Source organism: Crassostrea angulata, chromosome 4, assembly GCF_025612915.1.
Source record: "Crassostrea angulata isolate pt1a10 chromosome 4, ASM2561291v2, whole genome shotgun sequence".
Lineage (NCBI taxonomy): Eukaryota > Metazoa > Mollusca > Bivalvia > Ostreida > Ostreidae > Magallana > Magallana angulata.
In genome coordinates, this window is record NC_069114.1 from 28,829,242 (window position 1) to 28,846,290 (window position 17,049).

General features: G+C 34.8%; 2 protein-coding genes across 2 annotated transcripts in view; one reads left to right on the forward strand and one right to left on the reverse strand.

Annotated features, from left to right (window-relative positions):
* LOC128179431 (collagen alpha-1(IV) chain-like) overlaps nucleotides 1-2,865 on the reverse strand; it is a 28,474-nt gene extending 25,609 nt beyond the window's left edge. Inside the window, exons 1-4 of the mRNA XM_052846840.1 lie at nucleotides 2,617-2,865; nucleotides 629-685; nucleotides 334-468; nucleotides 132-176 (exon numbers count right to left, since the gene is read on the reverse strand). Coding sequence (XP_052702800.1) covers nucleotides 132-176; nucleotides 334-468; nucleotides 629-685; nucleotides 2,617-2,685 — 306 coding nt within the window. The 5' untranslated portion in view covers nucleotides 2,686-2,865. The remainder of the gene's footprint in view (nucleotides 1-131; nucleotides 177-333; nucleotides 469-628; nucleotides 686-2,616) is intronic.
* A 725-nt stretch (nucleotides 2,866-3,590) lies between these two features.
* Nucleotides 3,591-17,049, forward strand: part of LOC128179430 (collagen alpha-2(IV) chain-like) — a 35,433-nt gene continuing 21,974 nt past the window's right edge. The window contains exons 1-6 of the mRNA XM_052846839.1: nucleotides 3,591-3,913; nucleotides 4,065-4,119; nucleotides 13,521-13,595; nucleotides 15,108-15,242; nucleotides 15,539-15,583; nucleotides 15,733-15,795. Coding sequence (XP_052702799.1) covers nucleotides 3,801-3,913; nucleotides 4,065-4,119; nucleotides 13,521-13,595; nucleotides 15,108-15,242; nucleotides 15,539-15,583; nucleotides 15,733-15,795 — 486 coding nt within the window. The 5' untranslated portion in view covers nucleotides 3,591-3,800. The remainder of the gene's footprint in view (nucleotides 3,914-4,064; nucleotides 4,120-13,520; nucleotides 13,596-15,107; nucleotides 15,243-15,538; nucleotides 15,584-15,732; nucleotides 15,796-17,049) is intronic.

The window sequence follows — 17,049 nt, forward strand, 5'->3', positions numbered from 1 at the left end:
GTAATAGATATGAATGAGGATTTAAATTTTGGGGTATGCAAATTAGATATCTAGTGGGAAGATATAGGAACACCGCATCTGACTATCTAGCAATATTGGATGGCATGGGAGACAACTTGTGAATGACTTACTGGAATCCCAGGAATTCCTGTCATTCCCTGTGGACCAACGTCGCCCTGGAAACAAAAAATCAAGAAAATATCACATCAACTAAATTCACTTGCATAACAATGAAGTTAAGATGCTGATTATTAAAAAAATAAATGTAAACATTATGTTTCAAGCAGAACTTGACAATATGTGTAATATGATATATTGCATAGCAGCACTTACTCTGTTTCCTATTTCACCGACGCCTCCTGGTTCTCCTCCATCTCCTCTGAATCCTTGAGGTCCTGGGGGACCTTCATTTCCAATAAATCCAGGTAATCCTTGGGAGCCTCCCAATCCAGGTAAACCAGGTGCTCCCTAAAAACACAAATATTGTCATATCTTGTTGAAGTCTGCATGCACATATACTGGGATGCAGAAGATCAAGTGAAATATGAACAAAAGAATAATGATGATTCATGTTTACATCAATGTTTATTTATGACTTGTTTTAAAATTATGAAAGTGTTTGTCTCACCCTCACTCCTTTCTGGCCGGCACATAAACACACGGTGGAACTACATCCTTTACAAGCCTATCGGAGAAGAAAACATGAACATGTTTATGATTTAATAAATAAGTGTGTAACTCAGTGGATAAATCATAAGACCTCCACTGTAGACAACGATTCTAACGATTCTGAATAAATTTGAATTTTTAAAATGAGATACATCTATATGCACTATAAATATCCAAATATTATAAAATTTAACGAGCTGACGAATACTTATATAATGAAGTAGAAAAACTAAAAACATTGTCAAAATTTATCAAGAAAATTTTCAATGTCATATGCTCTTTCTGTGCTACTCAATTTTTTTTTAATCTTCATAGATTTATGCATGTACTAATGGTTTTGGCCTGTTTTTTGTGATCATTTGTATGTACATGTACTTATGTTGAACCTCATATATACCAGTGAACTGGTCTTGAGAGAAATAAAGAATTGATTTGCTAATTTTTTTTAAATTGTGTCTTTTTGCCCTTATTTCTATTCTTCTGTCTTCGTCAAATTATTTTATATTGCAAAAACACCATAATTGTTATCCATAAATTTTTACTGTTTCATTTGAGAAGATTTTTAATAGGTGTTCTGTAAACCTAATCCACGAAAAATTGATTATGAAATGAATTAATATGTTGAAAATTTACAGCTTAACTCTAAAAAAATAATAATAAGAGCTCATAGTTTTGTGAGATATAGAAAGGTATTGCCAAATTTCTCATATTTCTTTTGGTTGGTTTTCATGAAGCCCAAGTTTTCAAAAAAAAAAAAATTTTGATTTTGTAATGAGACATGAAAACTTCTTGTTTATTGCTTGCAGATTTTCAAAGCAAGGGAGCAAACTCATTTTATTTCCCAGGCAGTTATGCTAAACATTAAATTTCTCAATAAACTTCAGTTTACAAACACATCATTTAAATAGCATAATTATAAATTAAATGAAATTTATTAATAAAGGCTACTATTTTTTAAAAAAAAACTAACATTACCAATCCCGCAATGAGTCATTGGTTTGAATTACACTATACTCTCGATCATGAAGGGGTGACCGAGGGGTGGGGTGGGGGTGGGGGTGGGGGGAGGGGGGATGGGGGGAGTTCTTATACTTAAATCATTATATCAGATAATTTAGATAATCATTAATAAATTAATTACAACCTGCACAGTTTTATCTTAATTTAGACAGAGATCCAATAACATGGCAGATATTTCTCTATTTCTTTGAGTTTGGGCATAAAAATCTCATGAGTTAGCACAAATAAATATTCCTTATGAGAGGATGAAAAAAACGCTCAACAAATCAGTTGTTAAAGTTTGAGAAAAAGAATAATACATGTGTATATGAATTCAGACATTAAAAAAAGTATATAGCTATCTAACATGATTTGCATAATCAACATGTAAAGTTTGCCTATTTGAAGAAACAAACTTAACATCATAAACCTATGTATACAGAATTTGTTCCTTATAAGAAAACATAAAATTAGTGGGCAATAAACAGCGCTATCACAAAAAAATTCAATTGTCAAAGGAAAGAGCATTTGCTTTTAAATAAATCCTTCATGTAAAACAATTTAACACAACAGTTTAAAATAAACGGATGATAAACAACAAACTACGGTTTGTATATGAATTCTACTTGTTTCAGATTCATTGCTGACGGTCGTCTTAAACGTAAATCACGACCCATGAAAAATATCCGACATTTCTGCAATCAAAGCTTTTTCTCTCATCTGCGATTTTAGAAAACACGGGTTTTTTCTTTTGTTCTTTTTTTTAAGGGGGGGGGGGTTAAGATTCAAAACAAGAAATCATTATTATCAACCTATATGATATTCATAAACAGTAAATGTCGTCTCAATAAAGTTAGAACGAATATTGTCGTGGATAAAAAAAAAAAAAACCAACCCGATCGCATTAGCCACTGCATGGCGTCGAAGTTAGAAACAGACTATACTTACTGCTCCAAGAGATAGATCAAGAGAAAGTCCAAGAACCACCAGGAATAAAATCACATCCCGCGGTCCCATGGTTCTTCGCTTCGTCCCCCTTAGTCCGCCGAGGGACAGTGTACAATACACTTCGCTTCCGTCACCAATCTATCGGTCTTGACCAAAAAAAAGAAGCTTCATAGAAGTTTAGCGGGACATTGCGACCATCTTGCAATTCCTTACTTCTCAGCGGAGCACGGTAGCTGCCTCAGTCGCCAGAGTGATCCGCCCACTTTTTGCCAAAAAAATCCCAAATTTTTAGACACTTCAAATCTACAACTATAGCACTATTATCCCCTCGGTGAGTCACTTTTGACTGTTGTCAAGAGGTCCTCTCTATTTAACAATACAGAAAAGAGGTTTGTGACCACAAAATTGCTGAAATCTTGGTGCACTATTTTCGTTGCGCGGAAGCGTTCGCAAGATGCTGCTGTATCTCACACTGGTTTCCAAAGTTCTTGGACGTCAATCAATGTAAATTTTCTGACGAATTCCCCCAAAACGTTACCCCCTCTTTGGGAGAATTTGCTACCTACAGACTTCTCATGCTGACTAAAAGTTTCTTTTTTCTTCTTGATCGTATTTTATTTGCATAAAGACAGAGGCGCTAAGTACCAGGTTGAGATAAGAGTCTGTAGTTTGATAATCTTTTGTGCTAATCCGATTAACGACAGATTATTATGCATGCGCTTTATCATCTGTATCCCATCATAAAAGAATAAAATCTGTTTGTAATCCCAAACCCCCTTATCATCAGACGACGTAAAAATTCTCTGCAATTTATATAACAGACTAGCTTTGTTTTAAACTCAGTTTGGTGGTATTCGAGTCATTTCCGTCAAAGTTTTTAACGTGAGAAATGTTTGAGAAATTCTCCTAACCTAACGGGTCGCTGAAACGTGATATGCAAACTCCGCCTCTTTTCTCCAAATCGGAATCTTGGGCATTTCTTGGAGCCTGTCTTCATCCGAAGAGAAAAGAGTTAGAGGATCGGTGTATGTCGCCAACTCTGATGTTGCTGTGGACATTTTAACGGATTCAGAGAGGTGAATTGTCCAACTCTAGCTGAGACCCTCTCAGCGGTGGAGGATAGGACGGCATAACGGCCGTTCTGTGACCAAAAACTAACCGACGTCAGCGAGAAATTCGTCCCAATGCCGTCAGAACGCAAGGGGGATTGCAGTTGTGCGCCGTGCGCCGAGAAACAAGACGTGAAAAACCGTAGTGCTTTCAAAACTTACAGAAATCACAAAGCCATGAAGTCATGGTAAGTTCTAACGATATTTTGAGAGGTTGTTTTTCGATTTTATTTAAAAGTTTTTTGTGTTCTTGTAACAATTTCTTTATTTTAGCGATATTGGCAAATCTACAACCTGCTCTGAAATCGACTATAGTCTGTTTCCACTTTCTCTTTGTAGGCTCTTACTCTGTGTAGTTAGCGTATTTATATCAAGCTCAGTTCAAGTTCATGCCGTAAGTACATTTCATTATTTTATTGTTTTAAATAGCTGAATATAGAAATTGTTAAATAATTACCGGTATATATAAGAAGTAATATTGAAAGGTATAGACATGAAAAGCTTTCAGTAGTTATTTTGAGAGAGAGAGAGAGAGAGAGAGAGAGAGAGAGAGAGAGTTCATTGTCCAGATTGAATTTTTAGATAATATTTATACTTTAATGAGATCACAAATTCAATACAAACATCCATAATACATGTAGGTGATGTTGGTTGTATATAATACTCACAATCGAACAGAGTACCACTTGTAATTCTGATATTCAGAGTTACCATGCATTTATATATCTTACAGCATCTGTAACATTTTCGTAAGATGTTGTCCTATTAATTAGACATTTGCTCTAACACAGTTGCAGTGTAATGTTACTAGTGATTTCTTTTGGCTTTGTGTTAATTTTACCTACTGAAGGTGAATGGGACCAAAATTTCCTTGTATATAGAACTTAAAAATAAAATGATGTATACCGGGTACATGGAAATATTCGCCCCCGTTTTATTTTCTCCCCTTTCGCCCTTTATGTCAGTGGGCAGATTTTAGACTGGGCGAATTACAACGTCTCAAATATTATATCTTTTTAAACACAAATGTGTGTTGGCAAATTCAAGACGGGGCGAAATTGTATGGAAGTGTAGATGTGCGAAAATTACACGGGGCGAAAATAACCCCTATACAGTGTCCGCAAACCTGTTTATTTCAAATGTTCATCAACAAATCCTATGAAATATAAAGAAAGTAAAGAAGAATTATTGTTCACATACAAAATATACAACAGAATGGGATTGTATTAATACAATTCCATTCTGTTGTATATTTTGTATGTAGGAAAAACATACAGATTAAGTCTCTCACATTAGAAATTTTTTGGAAGCTAAAATGTATATTAAGAGTAGATGGCCATGATGAACTAGCTGATACTCCCAGTATTACCCTGGAATAATTGACACAAAAGGCTGTCCAAATTTTATTCTATGTTGGAATATATAACCCAGTCATCTAGATTTTGGACAAATTATCATTTTTGAACAAACAACAAAAAAAAAACGCCTATCCAGTCCAAAGTGGTTTTACTTGTAATTTCAACAAACAAAAACAAAGACCTGAAGATTACAGTTTGCATGAAACATGCCAGTGAATGCTTACACTTTTTGTTTTAATGTAAATGAATAAAAATTAGATACTTTCATGAACAAAATTTTGTCAAAATTTTAACACCTTCCATTGTAGGTTTCGTATATTGAAGGTTCAATATAGAATTAATTTTGTTTGGTCAGCCTTAAGATTAGCATCACAGTACTGGTATACCCCCCTCAGGTTGATGGGAAATCATTTTGCTCTGGGCCACATACACTGTTGCCTTGACTGATCTCTTTCTTGGTTTATGCAACTGTAAAACATAAGTATTAAGAAGATTAAATGAAGCTGCATCCATGAGGGTAAAAAAGTTTGCAGTTTCATTTAAAAAGAGTTATGATTAAGATGTAAGATGGAATCATGGTTTCCCTCTGTTTTTTGTGATAATACATGTATTGGATATCGTATTTCCATTCGTGCAACATTCTAGAAAGAAACCAACCAATTTCCATTGTTTACTGTCCAATCAAGAATATTTTCGTGCACTTATGCAAGATGACACAATGTCAATTTAGAGGATTAGAATTTTGCATTTGTAGCCATTGACCAGAAAGTGATCTATCCTAAATTTATATGTAGAACTACTTTTACACCAAATACATATTTATCCCCAGGTTCTGCAACTTTTACATCCGGAGATTCATGTTTTTTGTTCTACATCTATTCTCATATACATGTATAAGCAGAAAAATGAAGTCGTTGGCAAAAGTTAAAATTAGTGGAGAAAAACATAAGATTTCAGAAATACATGTTTTATTGTAACAATTGAGGGAAATTTCTATATGAAAAAGGTAAAATTTTCTAAGAAGGGAAAGATACTAGTGTAGTTAAGAGTAGCTTGATAATTAAATCCCCGACTGATTGCCTATAAATAAGTTAATGCTGTAAAACTTTGGTTTGCGTAGGCTGAACTCAGTTTCAAGATTCCTCATGCATGTAATAAACACTGCCATTGCCAACAACTGTATCCTCTATAATAGTCTGAGGTATATTGACAGTTTTCAATATCAACTGTTTGTAGTGTTTGTGCAGAGGGGAAAATGGATCGATTTTTACTAAAACAATCATAGTTCTGCGATCCTCAGCCTCAAAGTATTCATTTCAACATTGAAATGTTATTTGTCTTTCAAACTTTATAAATAAAATAAATTAAAATGAATTTTTTTGGTGATGATATCCATGCATGCATTTTATGAATTAGTTTATGCAATTTTAGCCATGATGAATACTAATGGAAAAATAATGTTTACAAGTTGAGATCAAATTAGGAAAAACTGTTGTATTGGTGGCTCGAACCCCTTTACCCCTAGGTACAGTAAAACACAGTTATAGCAAACATGCTTATAATGAATTAACACTTTCAGCGAAGTGATTTTCATTCCCCATGACATAATAACGTGTTGTAAACTTGGTGGATATAACAAATAACGCTTGTAGCAAAGGAAAATCTCTATTCCTTGGTTCTTCCTTATAAGCATGTTTTACTGTAGTAGGTCTCCATGAAGCTACTAAGCTAAGCAGTTTGTTGAATTGCTTAACGTAATATTAGCACTTCAAGACTAATTAAATTTGGCAGATTTATAGTACGAATAAAGTTATAGAACATTGCTGAGGATCGAAGATCGATAAAGTACTCCTGATATTAAAAAGTTTCTATTAAGTAATTTCATAAAAAACAAATATATCTTTTATCGAACTACCATACACTCTTATAAATGAGGCAGTTTGCTGTAATCAGATGTGAATCCCAGAGTTGGGCCGGTGGAATTACTTTGATAAACAAAACAAGGAAATTTGGGGTAAACATTCTTTGCTGCATTTTTTTTAGAAGGGGAAAAGTTTGTGTCTGAGCTGGGAATTGAGCCCAGGACTCCTGTAATTTTATCAGTTTCACACCCACTGATATTCTTTAAGCTGGTATGCATGGTCCATTTAGCCCCAAAAAACTATGCCTTTAATGCTTAACACAACCCAACCAGGTTCTATATCCCTGGCTAAAGCAGTTCCTCCAATTCCAGGGGCATTTAGTCAACATCGGTATAGGAATGAGTTTGTGGGGTTTGATCCTGGTATCTTTGGTAATCAAGTCAAGTGGCACTAGCTGTCATTGAGGTTTTCCAGTCCGAAATATCCATTGTCCATTTAACCCAATTAAACTACCAGAACTAATCTTTAAAGAAATTCAAGAATTACCTAAGGTTGAAGGTTCCTCTCTTTAAGATCCAGGCATGATTATCATTGCTTAAAACTATTTACAGATCTAAAAATGAACCAAACAGTAGAAATGATATTTTCATGAGTATTATTAGTCAAACAAAACCAGAAGCATTAAAACAATAATTGTGCCACAATTTTCAAACCATCTTCAAGTTTGGTTAGTACCGGTACAAGAACTTTGCAAATACAGTCTTAATGATGTATTGGTATATGCTTGTAACTTAATTTTTTCAACATGTCATTCAAATAATACATTTAAACTTTGCGCAGTCAATTATTTAGGTCTTCCAAAAGTATTATAATTACATGTAAATTTCATAAAGATAATTGTGGGTTGTCAATCTGGCATGATAAGTATACATGAACGAACTCTCTCCTTAAAACAAAATAGTGTCAAAATAAATGGAGTTTTTTGTCTATACATGTAAATCAAAATGTCATTCCAAATGAAGAAGAAACATGTTTTGTCATAGGAATGATTTCCGTTAATCAAAACTTTGTTGATGCTTGAAATTGCAATCAGCACGGTTAATTAAAAAGCATCCTACTGGAACCCTAGAAAAGATAATGCTTTAATTAAAACAAAAAACTCTTCAATTGTTGCATACTTTTTGCTCTTCATAAAATGAAATGCAATCAACTTTTTCCAATGGAGAATAAGGTCTTTTAAAGGAAAGCAATAGCTAGGACATTTATCATATTAAGTTACCGTATTCTATAAGGATCTTTACAGTTATTCTGATGCTTTGGCAAGCAATAAACAAATGAGTACCCACGGTAGATTCATGGAGGTAAAAGTTATAATCTATGCATTTGTTTTGTCTTTTTCAAGTCCCCTAAAAAAATTTAATTTGCCCTAAGAATACAGTCACACTATCACCCTCCTGAGAAATTACTCAACTTGGTTCTCATCTAAAATCCGTAGGGATGCAAGTGCCTCAATTTGAGGTAAAACCTCAGATATGAGGCTAAGAATTAAGTTTATAGTGGGCTAGTGTTGAATCTTTGAAAAGATTCTGTATAAATTAATAATATAGATATTTAAAAGTTCATCTTAGGTCTTACTAGTTAAACATTTATTACCGGTACTTAATACTTTACTAACAATGGCCTCAGAAAGAGATTCTTACCAATGATGTTTCTGAATATTGTTTACTGTATGATGGTCAGGCCAGTTTGAATACCGGCACCAGATAGCTTTGTTGGTAGAGCACCTGACTAGAGATTCAGGGGGCCCAGGTTCGAATCCAGTCTGATCCGTCACTATTTCTCCCATCCCATTACATTTGGTACCATGACCATCCCCTGGAGTGGACAGGTTAACTCCTGCCAGAGGAAGAGCCTGGGGTGATCTTCGAAGGGGAAGATCATTTAAAGGGGGGAGGAAAGTGATGGTCAGACCAGTTAAAATACTAGTGCCTGATAGCTCAATTGGTAAACCACCTGACTATAGATTCAGGGGGCCCGGGTTTGAATCCCGGTCTAGTTTGTCATTATTTCTACCATTCTGAAACAACTGAAGTACCGGTATTGTAAAACTGCTCTGCTTCTGGAATCTATTTTTGATCATTTGGAAGTCTAAGCAGGAACTGAAAATAATAAAGAATTTGGCATACCGGTAATCTTAAAATTCATGAAAAGGTTCCGTAAAAAAAAATATTTCCTGAAATAGTTAGTTACCCATTTTAGTTTACTGAGACATTGATGGTTCAGTTCTGTATACATGAATTCCTACTTACTGGACATAACAAGTTGGTGGGTTTTTTTTTTGCTTGTTTTCAAAACCCAGAAACACATAGCCCCTCCTTTCTGGATATATAGTTTGGCATTCATTCAAGTCAGAGTTTTCCAGCATCTGATAATGTTTTCTGATGATTTTTCATGATAATCTCGATGATGACAAGAGTAGAGTGAAAGTCAGTATATACACACACATATATACACTGTCTTCTTGCAAACCCAACCTAAGCAGATTGGAGGAGATTTCAAAATTAATTGCTTCAGCATTATCTGTAAAGCAAGATGGTTGTAGATGTAGACAAAAAATATAAAATTCTGAAACTTGATTTTGATAAATTGCAAAAGGAAATAAGCTAGGGCACTTGTGGGGGTTTTTGGATTGAACACATTTGATGCGCATTTACATGCTCTAGGAGGAATGTGTGTGTTCACTTTGGTGCATTAAGGAAGGCTCTTTCATGCTCAATGTGGCTTTTAATGCTTTCAAGTAGTTTGAAATGTCTTTCATATCTAAACTCCTACACAGGATGACTCATCTCTCTCTCTCTCTCTCTCTCTCTCTCTCTCTCTCTCTCTCTCTCTCTCTCTCTCTCTCTCTCTGAGACAAATAGCTACAAACTTAAGTTTTTTTATACAAGGTATCTCTCAGTAGTTGCTTTATCCTGGAAACAGACCAGATGACCTATTTGTAGGATGCAACTGGTTATAATCATTCTGTAACATTGGGTCATTTCACAGCTGTACTGTAACATCATCTGTATTATAGTCAAATATAAATGAGATTCAGACTAGAAATTTTTTCTAAATAATTTTTGCCTTTTCATGATTTACCAGTATGGATGGTCATTTTTCATGTTTGGAAAAGATGGCGCGTATGCTCATGAAGATGTTTGATTTGGGATATAATTAGCATCATGTTGTTGCTATTGGAGCCACACCCCTTCTGGTTATACCAGCATTATGTGTCATACAGACGAGAAGTATATCCAGCTTTTGATGCTGAGTTGGCAGAGTACCACCTGACAGAGATGGCCAATTCCTCAAGCAGGAGGTGGCTGGGTACTAGTGGGTGATTAATTACCACTTATCTTTTTTTGTGGGGGTTTTATTTCAACCAATTCTGACTGACTGTCTGGAAAAACACACAAATAATCAACAAGCAGATGTCAAAAAAAAGTACATGAACATAGGGAAGTTATTTTGGCTGCATTCATTGAGTAATACGCAAAATATATTGAAGAATGATTCAGGGTTCTGATTCCACTGTATTTTGAAATTTTAAGAAAAACATTTCACAACTGATGAGCTGTATATTTTTTGTTTGTTTGCATTATGTAATGAAGAATTATTACTTTGCTTCTTTGGTCTTGTTTAAAATCAGCCAATGAATTTAAAAATTGTTAATGTTAAAAAAATCATAAATCAGTACCCATACATATAGTATGCTTATAACATCCGGTCCATTCAGTCAAAATGATAAACTAAGAAATGCTCTTAAGTGTACTAGAGACTTTTTGTTTGATGGTTTGCAGACATGAATGGTAAATGGGTACAGATGTTTGCCATTCATTTCGTGGCAGGATGGTTTAACAGACAGGTTTCTCTCAATTTATATAGGTCACCCCCATTTACCCATCACCAGCAGTTCTCAGGAAATCCTTCCTGGCCCAGAGCAACAGGGGTAAAGGATACAGCAAAAAAATAAATCGATGTCTTGGGCTCAGTTTTACCGAAATTTACTGCAATTTATTGGCAGAGACTTATATACAAGCCCATATATATGTATATTCTGACATTATCATATATAATATATCAAAAAATTATAAATAAGGGGGTGCATGTTGAACACTGTTAATAGACATGGTATATGATATGAAAACTGTATATTTTGTAAACCCTCCATCCCCCCCCCACCACACACACAATGATAAGAGAGCAATGGTAGAGAGGGTGAAAGCTGGGTTAATTACCTACAGTTAATGATGGTTTCCCTGAGGTCAATTACAGCAGCTATCCAGAGGGTGAAATTATAACCTACTTCAGATGGAAAGATAGCTGTTGGCTGTGTAACCATTGTTTGATAAATTGTCAGCTGTTACGCTACTGCGGTGGATTTTACAATAGGATCTTTGTCTTTCAAATATCGCATGGAATGATCTTCAGCATAAAAATTTATTACCAAACTATATATTCTAGGTTTTTTTCCGAAAGCAAAAATAATATTATACTGGCATCAATTCGGAAAAAAAATAATCAGCATATATGAATGTTGACGTACGTTCTGTTGCAATGAGTCACAAAAAATCTATCAGTGCATGCGTTGAATGCAATACTTCATTGTGAATAAAACAGGCAATAATACAGCTCATTGTCTTAATCCTCTTCAGACGAAGTGGAGTTCTGAGTGTATATATAAGTAGAGCAATTCTTATTACACAAGAGGTCCACGCTACCAAACACTATGCATATATCAACAGTTACATTGCTTTTAGGACTCGGGGGTTGTCAACAGACTACCAGCTCACTACAAGCTCACTACATTGTTATGAACTCAAATGTCAGGGTTGATCAACATAAAAGTCAGACTACTGAGGGAGAGAGTCGGAGAACAGTGGGGGGTTAACTACACAACCCCCCTCTTGTGTAATTCTGGAAGCTGTAACAAAGAAACTGATGCATAGATTGCAAAACTCACAACTCCATGTGTGTGATGAGCAGAAAATGTCTGATAAAGGGGTCTGGAACTCACTAAAGGTTCACAAGGGTCTTTCTAGTTCACTGTAGAAAGAGGAAATAAGAATTGTAGACAAGCCCACTGGGGCACATTTCTTGCATGCTTACATGAAAAGTTCACTTCTGACATTTCAACACGCTAATCAAGGACACCTGTCTCAGGAAATTTCAAAATTTCCTTGAAATTTCAAAATTTCCTTGGCTAGATCTACAATTTTCTTGAAGTCTCTTAAAATCTGACTGTCAAAATGGGTATATTTTGTTATTTTGTAGTACTAGGGGCCCTTGGCAACAGATATCCTTTCATTACCTCAGGTAGATAATGTAGGATCTATGTTTAATGGAGATTCACACAGTTTAAACAAAAAGAAAGTAGGCTAAATTCCTCCAACCACAGAGTTGCCAATTTTCTATCTGATTTGTGCAGTTTTTATAAATAGTTTTTAGGAGGTCATTAGGGCTGTGGAATAAACATGGCAGAGATCAGAAACTAGCCAGACCAGGGGGAGAACTTTGCTGAGTGGCTATTTTCCTAGATACTTCACCAGATAAGAAAAACTCCATCCATTACAATTCTGTAAACACCACTTGCACTTTGTACAAGTTTCCATGGAGATTTTACATAAATATTTCTTTAGGGTCTGATATATCTGGTCTGTGTTTACTCTTTAATCACGCTACCTTTTTTTTCAATTTTTGCTGAACAAAGCAAAATGCGATGATTCAGCAGAGAGAATCCGTCAATTGATTCTTCTAGGTCTAATTGATTAGAGAGAGAGAGAGAGAGAGAGAGAGAGAGAGAGAGAGAGAGAGAGAGAGAGAGAGAGAGATGAAAATGAGAGAAAGAAACAAAGAAAGAAAGAAAGAGATTACCGGTAGTTACTGTGGTTTCATTAATATTAAAGGATATCAATTTTTGTGAATTCAATGAAAAAAAACAGCTTAAAGGATGCGTAAATTCATGGCCTATATGACCATATCAATACAAAAAACAAATTGCACTTCAATGAACATATAATTTTGTAGATCAACTTAACAACGAAATCCACGAAAATTGTTATTAACGAATATTGATATGAAACCAGAGTATATATAATTCAGGCAACTTATAATTACCGGTATGTGTTTTTGCAATATCTTTGTCTAACTCCTTCAAAATTTAAACCAATATTTACTGTATATTGAGTTTTCTTTTTTCTTGGCCTTCTAATTTGACGAACAGTTTTGTTCAGTCTTGAACTCGCACAGAAAGTGAAATACATGTACATGTACTAGTATATGATAGCTACCGTATTCTTTCAAATTAAAACAGTTATTTAAAAAACTGTTCTGAATTCGGCCAGTCTAAGGTTTGCCCGCTGACAATGAGAGCAAAAAGAGGAGAATAAAACGGTTTGAACCGGGGGTGAATATTTCCCTGTGTAAAGTTCATTCAGTGTGCATAATAGTTCATGTATAGCAACAACTTTTATATACATGTGTATATTGTATATCAATATCCATATTCATAGACTCTTTATTCTTTTTTGCAGCAAGACTTAAAAGAATGTGGAGCCAACTGCCAGACAAATAATGGATGTAAATGTGTGGGTGAAAAGGGGTCTAGGGTAAGTATATTGCATGTTCACTGTAGAGAATAAGAAAAGATGAAAACATTAAAGAAAAAGGGAGTCCATTAGACTCAAATCTTTGATAGAGACCTTGGGAATAGGAATAAAAATGAATGTAAATGTGAGGGTAAAAATCGGTCTCTGGTATGTTTTTGTTCAGAGTTGAGAATGAGAATTGGAAGGAGCAAAAAAAAGCAAAAGGAGGTTGAAAACCCATTAAATATCGGATAAAGAAGAGGAAAATGTTTAAAAAAAACGACTTATGTAGTTTAGATTTCGGAAAAGTAGAGTTAAAAAGAACAGGCATAGCAAGTAAAAATTCAAGAAGGACACTCTTTCCCATGTGTGATGTGTGCATGGATGAAAATTTATATTATATCTTCAAAATCTTATAAACAACCAAACATTTGATTTTGATTTGAATCAACAGAATGCATTCTCTTTAGTTCTTAATTTCCCCAATCTTAGTGATAAGTGCTGGTAAGATATAGTACTGTGAGTTCTTGAAAATTAACAGCTCATCACAATCATGGTGACCGAACAGAAAATGTTTTCTCCAGAGCAGAGCACTCATTAAATTCGAATAAAGAAAACGTTGCCCTATTATTGCTGATGTAAGCAGGAGGTATGTGGGTAGAAGTAGATAGAGGCCGTGGTCATTGACCTCCACAGAAACCTGTTGAATTCCTCTCCAAGAACTGTATCTATCATAAACTCTCTGCAATTGTGAGCAACTACCTAGCAATAACTTCTGTAAAAGTCATCACCGTCATCATCAAATACCCACTGCATCCAACCATCCGACCCAAGACAAGCCAAAACAGAGACAGCAAGGGATGTTTTAAGGAGCTTTTTCTCTCAGCAGATTTGATTAGGTTGTGGTAGATGAGATACGACTTAGGGAAATAAACAACTGCTTTTAGATGCTGTGGTTTCATCAAAAGATGTTTGGAAAACCAGTATTAGCCTTGCAGGCACCACCTCAGAATCATGCAAGAAGACTTTCCCAGGGAAAAAACTTATTGCTGTGAAACCCTCAGAGAGAGAGAGAGAGAGACAGAGAGTTAGTTGAAATGGTCATTGTAGTATATACATTTTTATAGAACCTAAGTAAAATATGAAATACAGTTAGCATTCATATATTCATATAAATAGATCAGTAGTGTAATCACAACTTTTACTCAAAAGTGAGATGAAATGTGAGCTAAAAATTACCAACCAAAAATGCATGACAAGCCAAAAAGAGGTTCTCTTCAACCCAATAAATAAAAAAGTGTCAAATTGCGAAATCAGCATCCCTAGATGATTAAATTGATAAGATAGGTAAAGATCAACAACTTAAAATTTCAGCTTTTCTTAAATACATCTCAAGACTTGGGCAAAATGAAACTGATGTCACTAAAAGCATAAATTCCTTAAAAGTGCAATGACATTAAAATGTTTTGCTGCCAAACTAATTCCATAGTCTTTGTGTCAAGGCAAGCTATAATCACTGACCTACTTTTGTAGGGTGTTCCCGGAGCACTGGGACCCCCAGGACCTCAGGGTCTCAGGGGTTACCCCGGCATGGAAGGACTTCCCGGACAAAAAGGTCAGAAAGGTGAATCAGGCCCATTAGGACCTCTTGGACCAAAGGGAGACAGAGTAAGTGGTTTCATGAATACCTGTCCATTGACTCATCACCAACCCTGTAGGTTATATGATAAATAATTCGCTGAATTTACTGTTTGACCTAAATTGAAATCTTTCAATGGAAAGAACTTCTTTTACAGTTAAATAACAAAACCATTTGCTTATCCATTTCTAATTTTTTTGAAAAATCATGTGTCAGTATTTTGAAAGATATTTTGATTCAGTATCATCTACAGTCATAAGAGAAAATTGTACTAAAAATCAAGATTATACATGTAAAACATGAAATGTGTCTTTTCTTTCTTTAGGGAAAAATGGGAATGCCTGGGTTTCCTGGTATCAATGGAATTCCGGTAAGAATCTTATATTTTTTTTTTTTTTTAGATTTTTAGAAAAGTTTCATGGAAATGTTCAAAAACCTTAAGCTTTCTCAAATTTAACTGTATAATAAAAATAATATTTAGGTTAGTGTTGTCAGTAAATGAGTGTTATTTGCTTGTAGGGTATCCCTGGACCCCCTGGACCTAGAGGACCTGCTGGTATGGATGGATGCAATGGAACACAGGTAATTATATTGATATATGTACCTCAATATTCAAACAGTGCATATACCTACAAAAACATATCCATTCAAACAAATTAGCAGAAAGTGCTGTGGTTGTATATAAGCTCAAAGTTTCCAACAAATACAAGTATCGCTACACAAAAAGTGCCTTAATTGGTCCGTATCTATACCTGTACATATGTCTACAAAAAGTGCCTTGGTCCATATATATGTCTACAAAAAGTGCCTTAGTCCATATATCGTATGTCTACAAAAAAGTACCTTGGTCCATACCTACACCTGTACATATGTCTACAAAAAGTGCCTTGGTAAACATATGTGTACAGAAAAGTGCCTTGGTATATATCTACACCTGTACACATGTCTACAAAAAAGTGCCTTGCAGGTCAAATAGGTAGACAAATTGCTTTGGTCTGGGTTTTATTGTGTATCAACTTTTAGCAATCGTTATTTACCAGTATATTTACGCAGTATAAAACAGAACAGCCTAGAAATTCCTAGAAACAGCTGAATATCGTCAGCTAGCCCATTTATAACCAATATTTAAATACAGCGTCTTCATTTTCATGTGATAAGAGCAGTTTTAATGATCCACACTGTTTTTTTCTGATTTTTTTTGGTACGGTATGTGTGTTTTTAGCAAGCTCTTTCAAAATACCAAAAACCCTATATCTTTTCTGAATGAATCACTTGAGATAATGATTCACAGGCTCCTGTCCTGTCATACTTCATCTCTTTGAGAAGAAAATAACCTAGGATCAGTGGCTGGCAGTGCACAAGCTGAGGTTCCAAAGTTATAAGTCTCTCGGTCTGCTGACAAAGAAAACCGACCTGTCTTTTCTTTTGTTTCTTATAATGTCAAACTCTGACTTGTTCTGTGAACTGTATAGGTTGACTCATCTACAGATAAGGTCTATATAAGTGACAGATGATACATTTCTTACTACCATTGCAAATATGTTTTACTGTGCAATTAGAAGCCGCAAAAAAAACTATTGTAATAGACTATCCATGACCTCCCTTTCATACTATTATCTTGTGAAAATCAAAGGTCTGCTAGAAATACACTGATGCATATTGATAGTTCATATGAAGCGAGATCAAATTCATGAAAGAACATATGATAGGCACATGCATATAATTATTTTAGAGCAAAAATGTTGAAAAAACATTTGAAACCAATAATGTTATCATTTTTATGTTTTTCTGTGAGTGATGTACTTAGCATGTTTTTATGTTTTGTTGTCTGGGAAT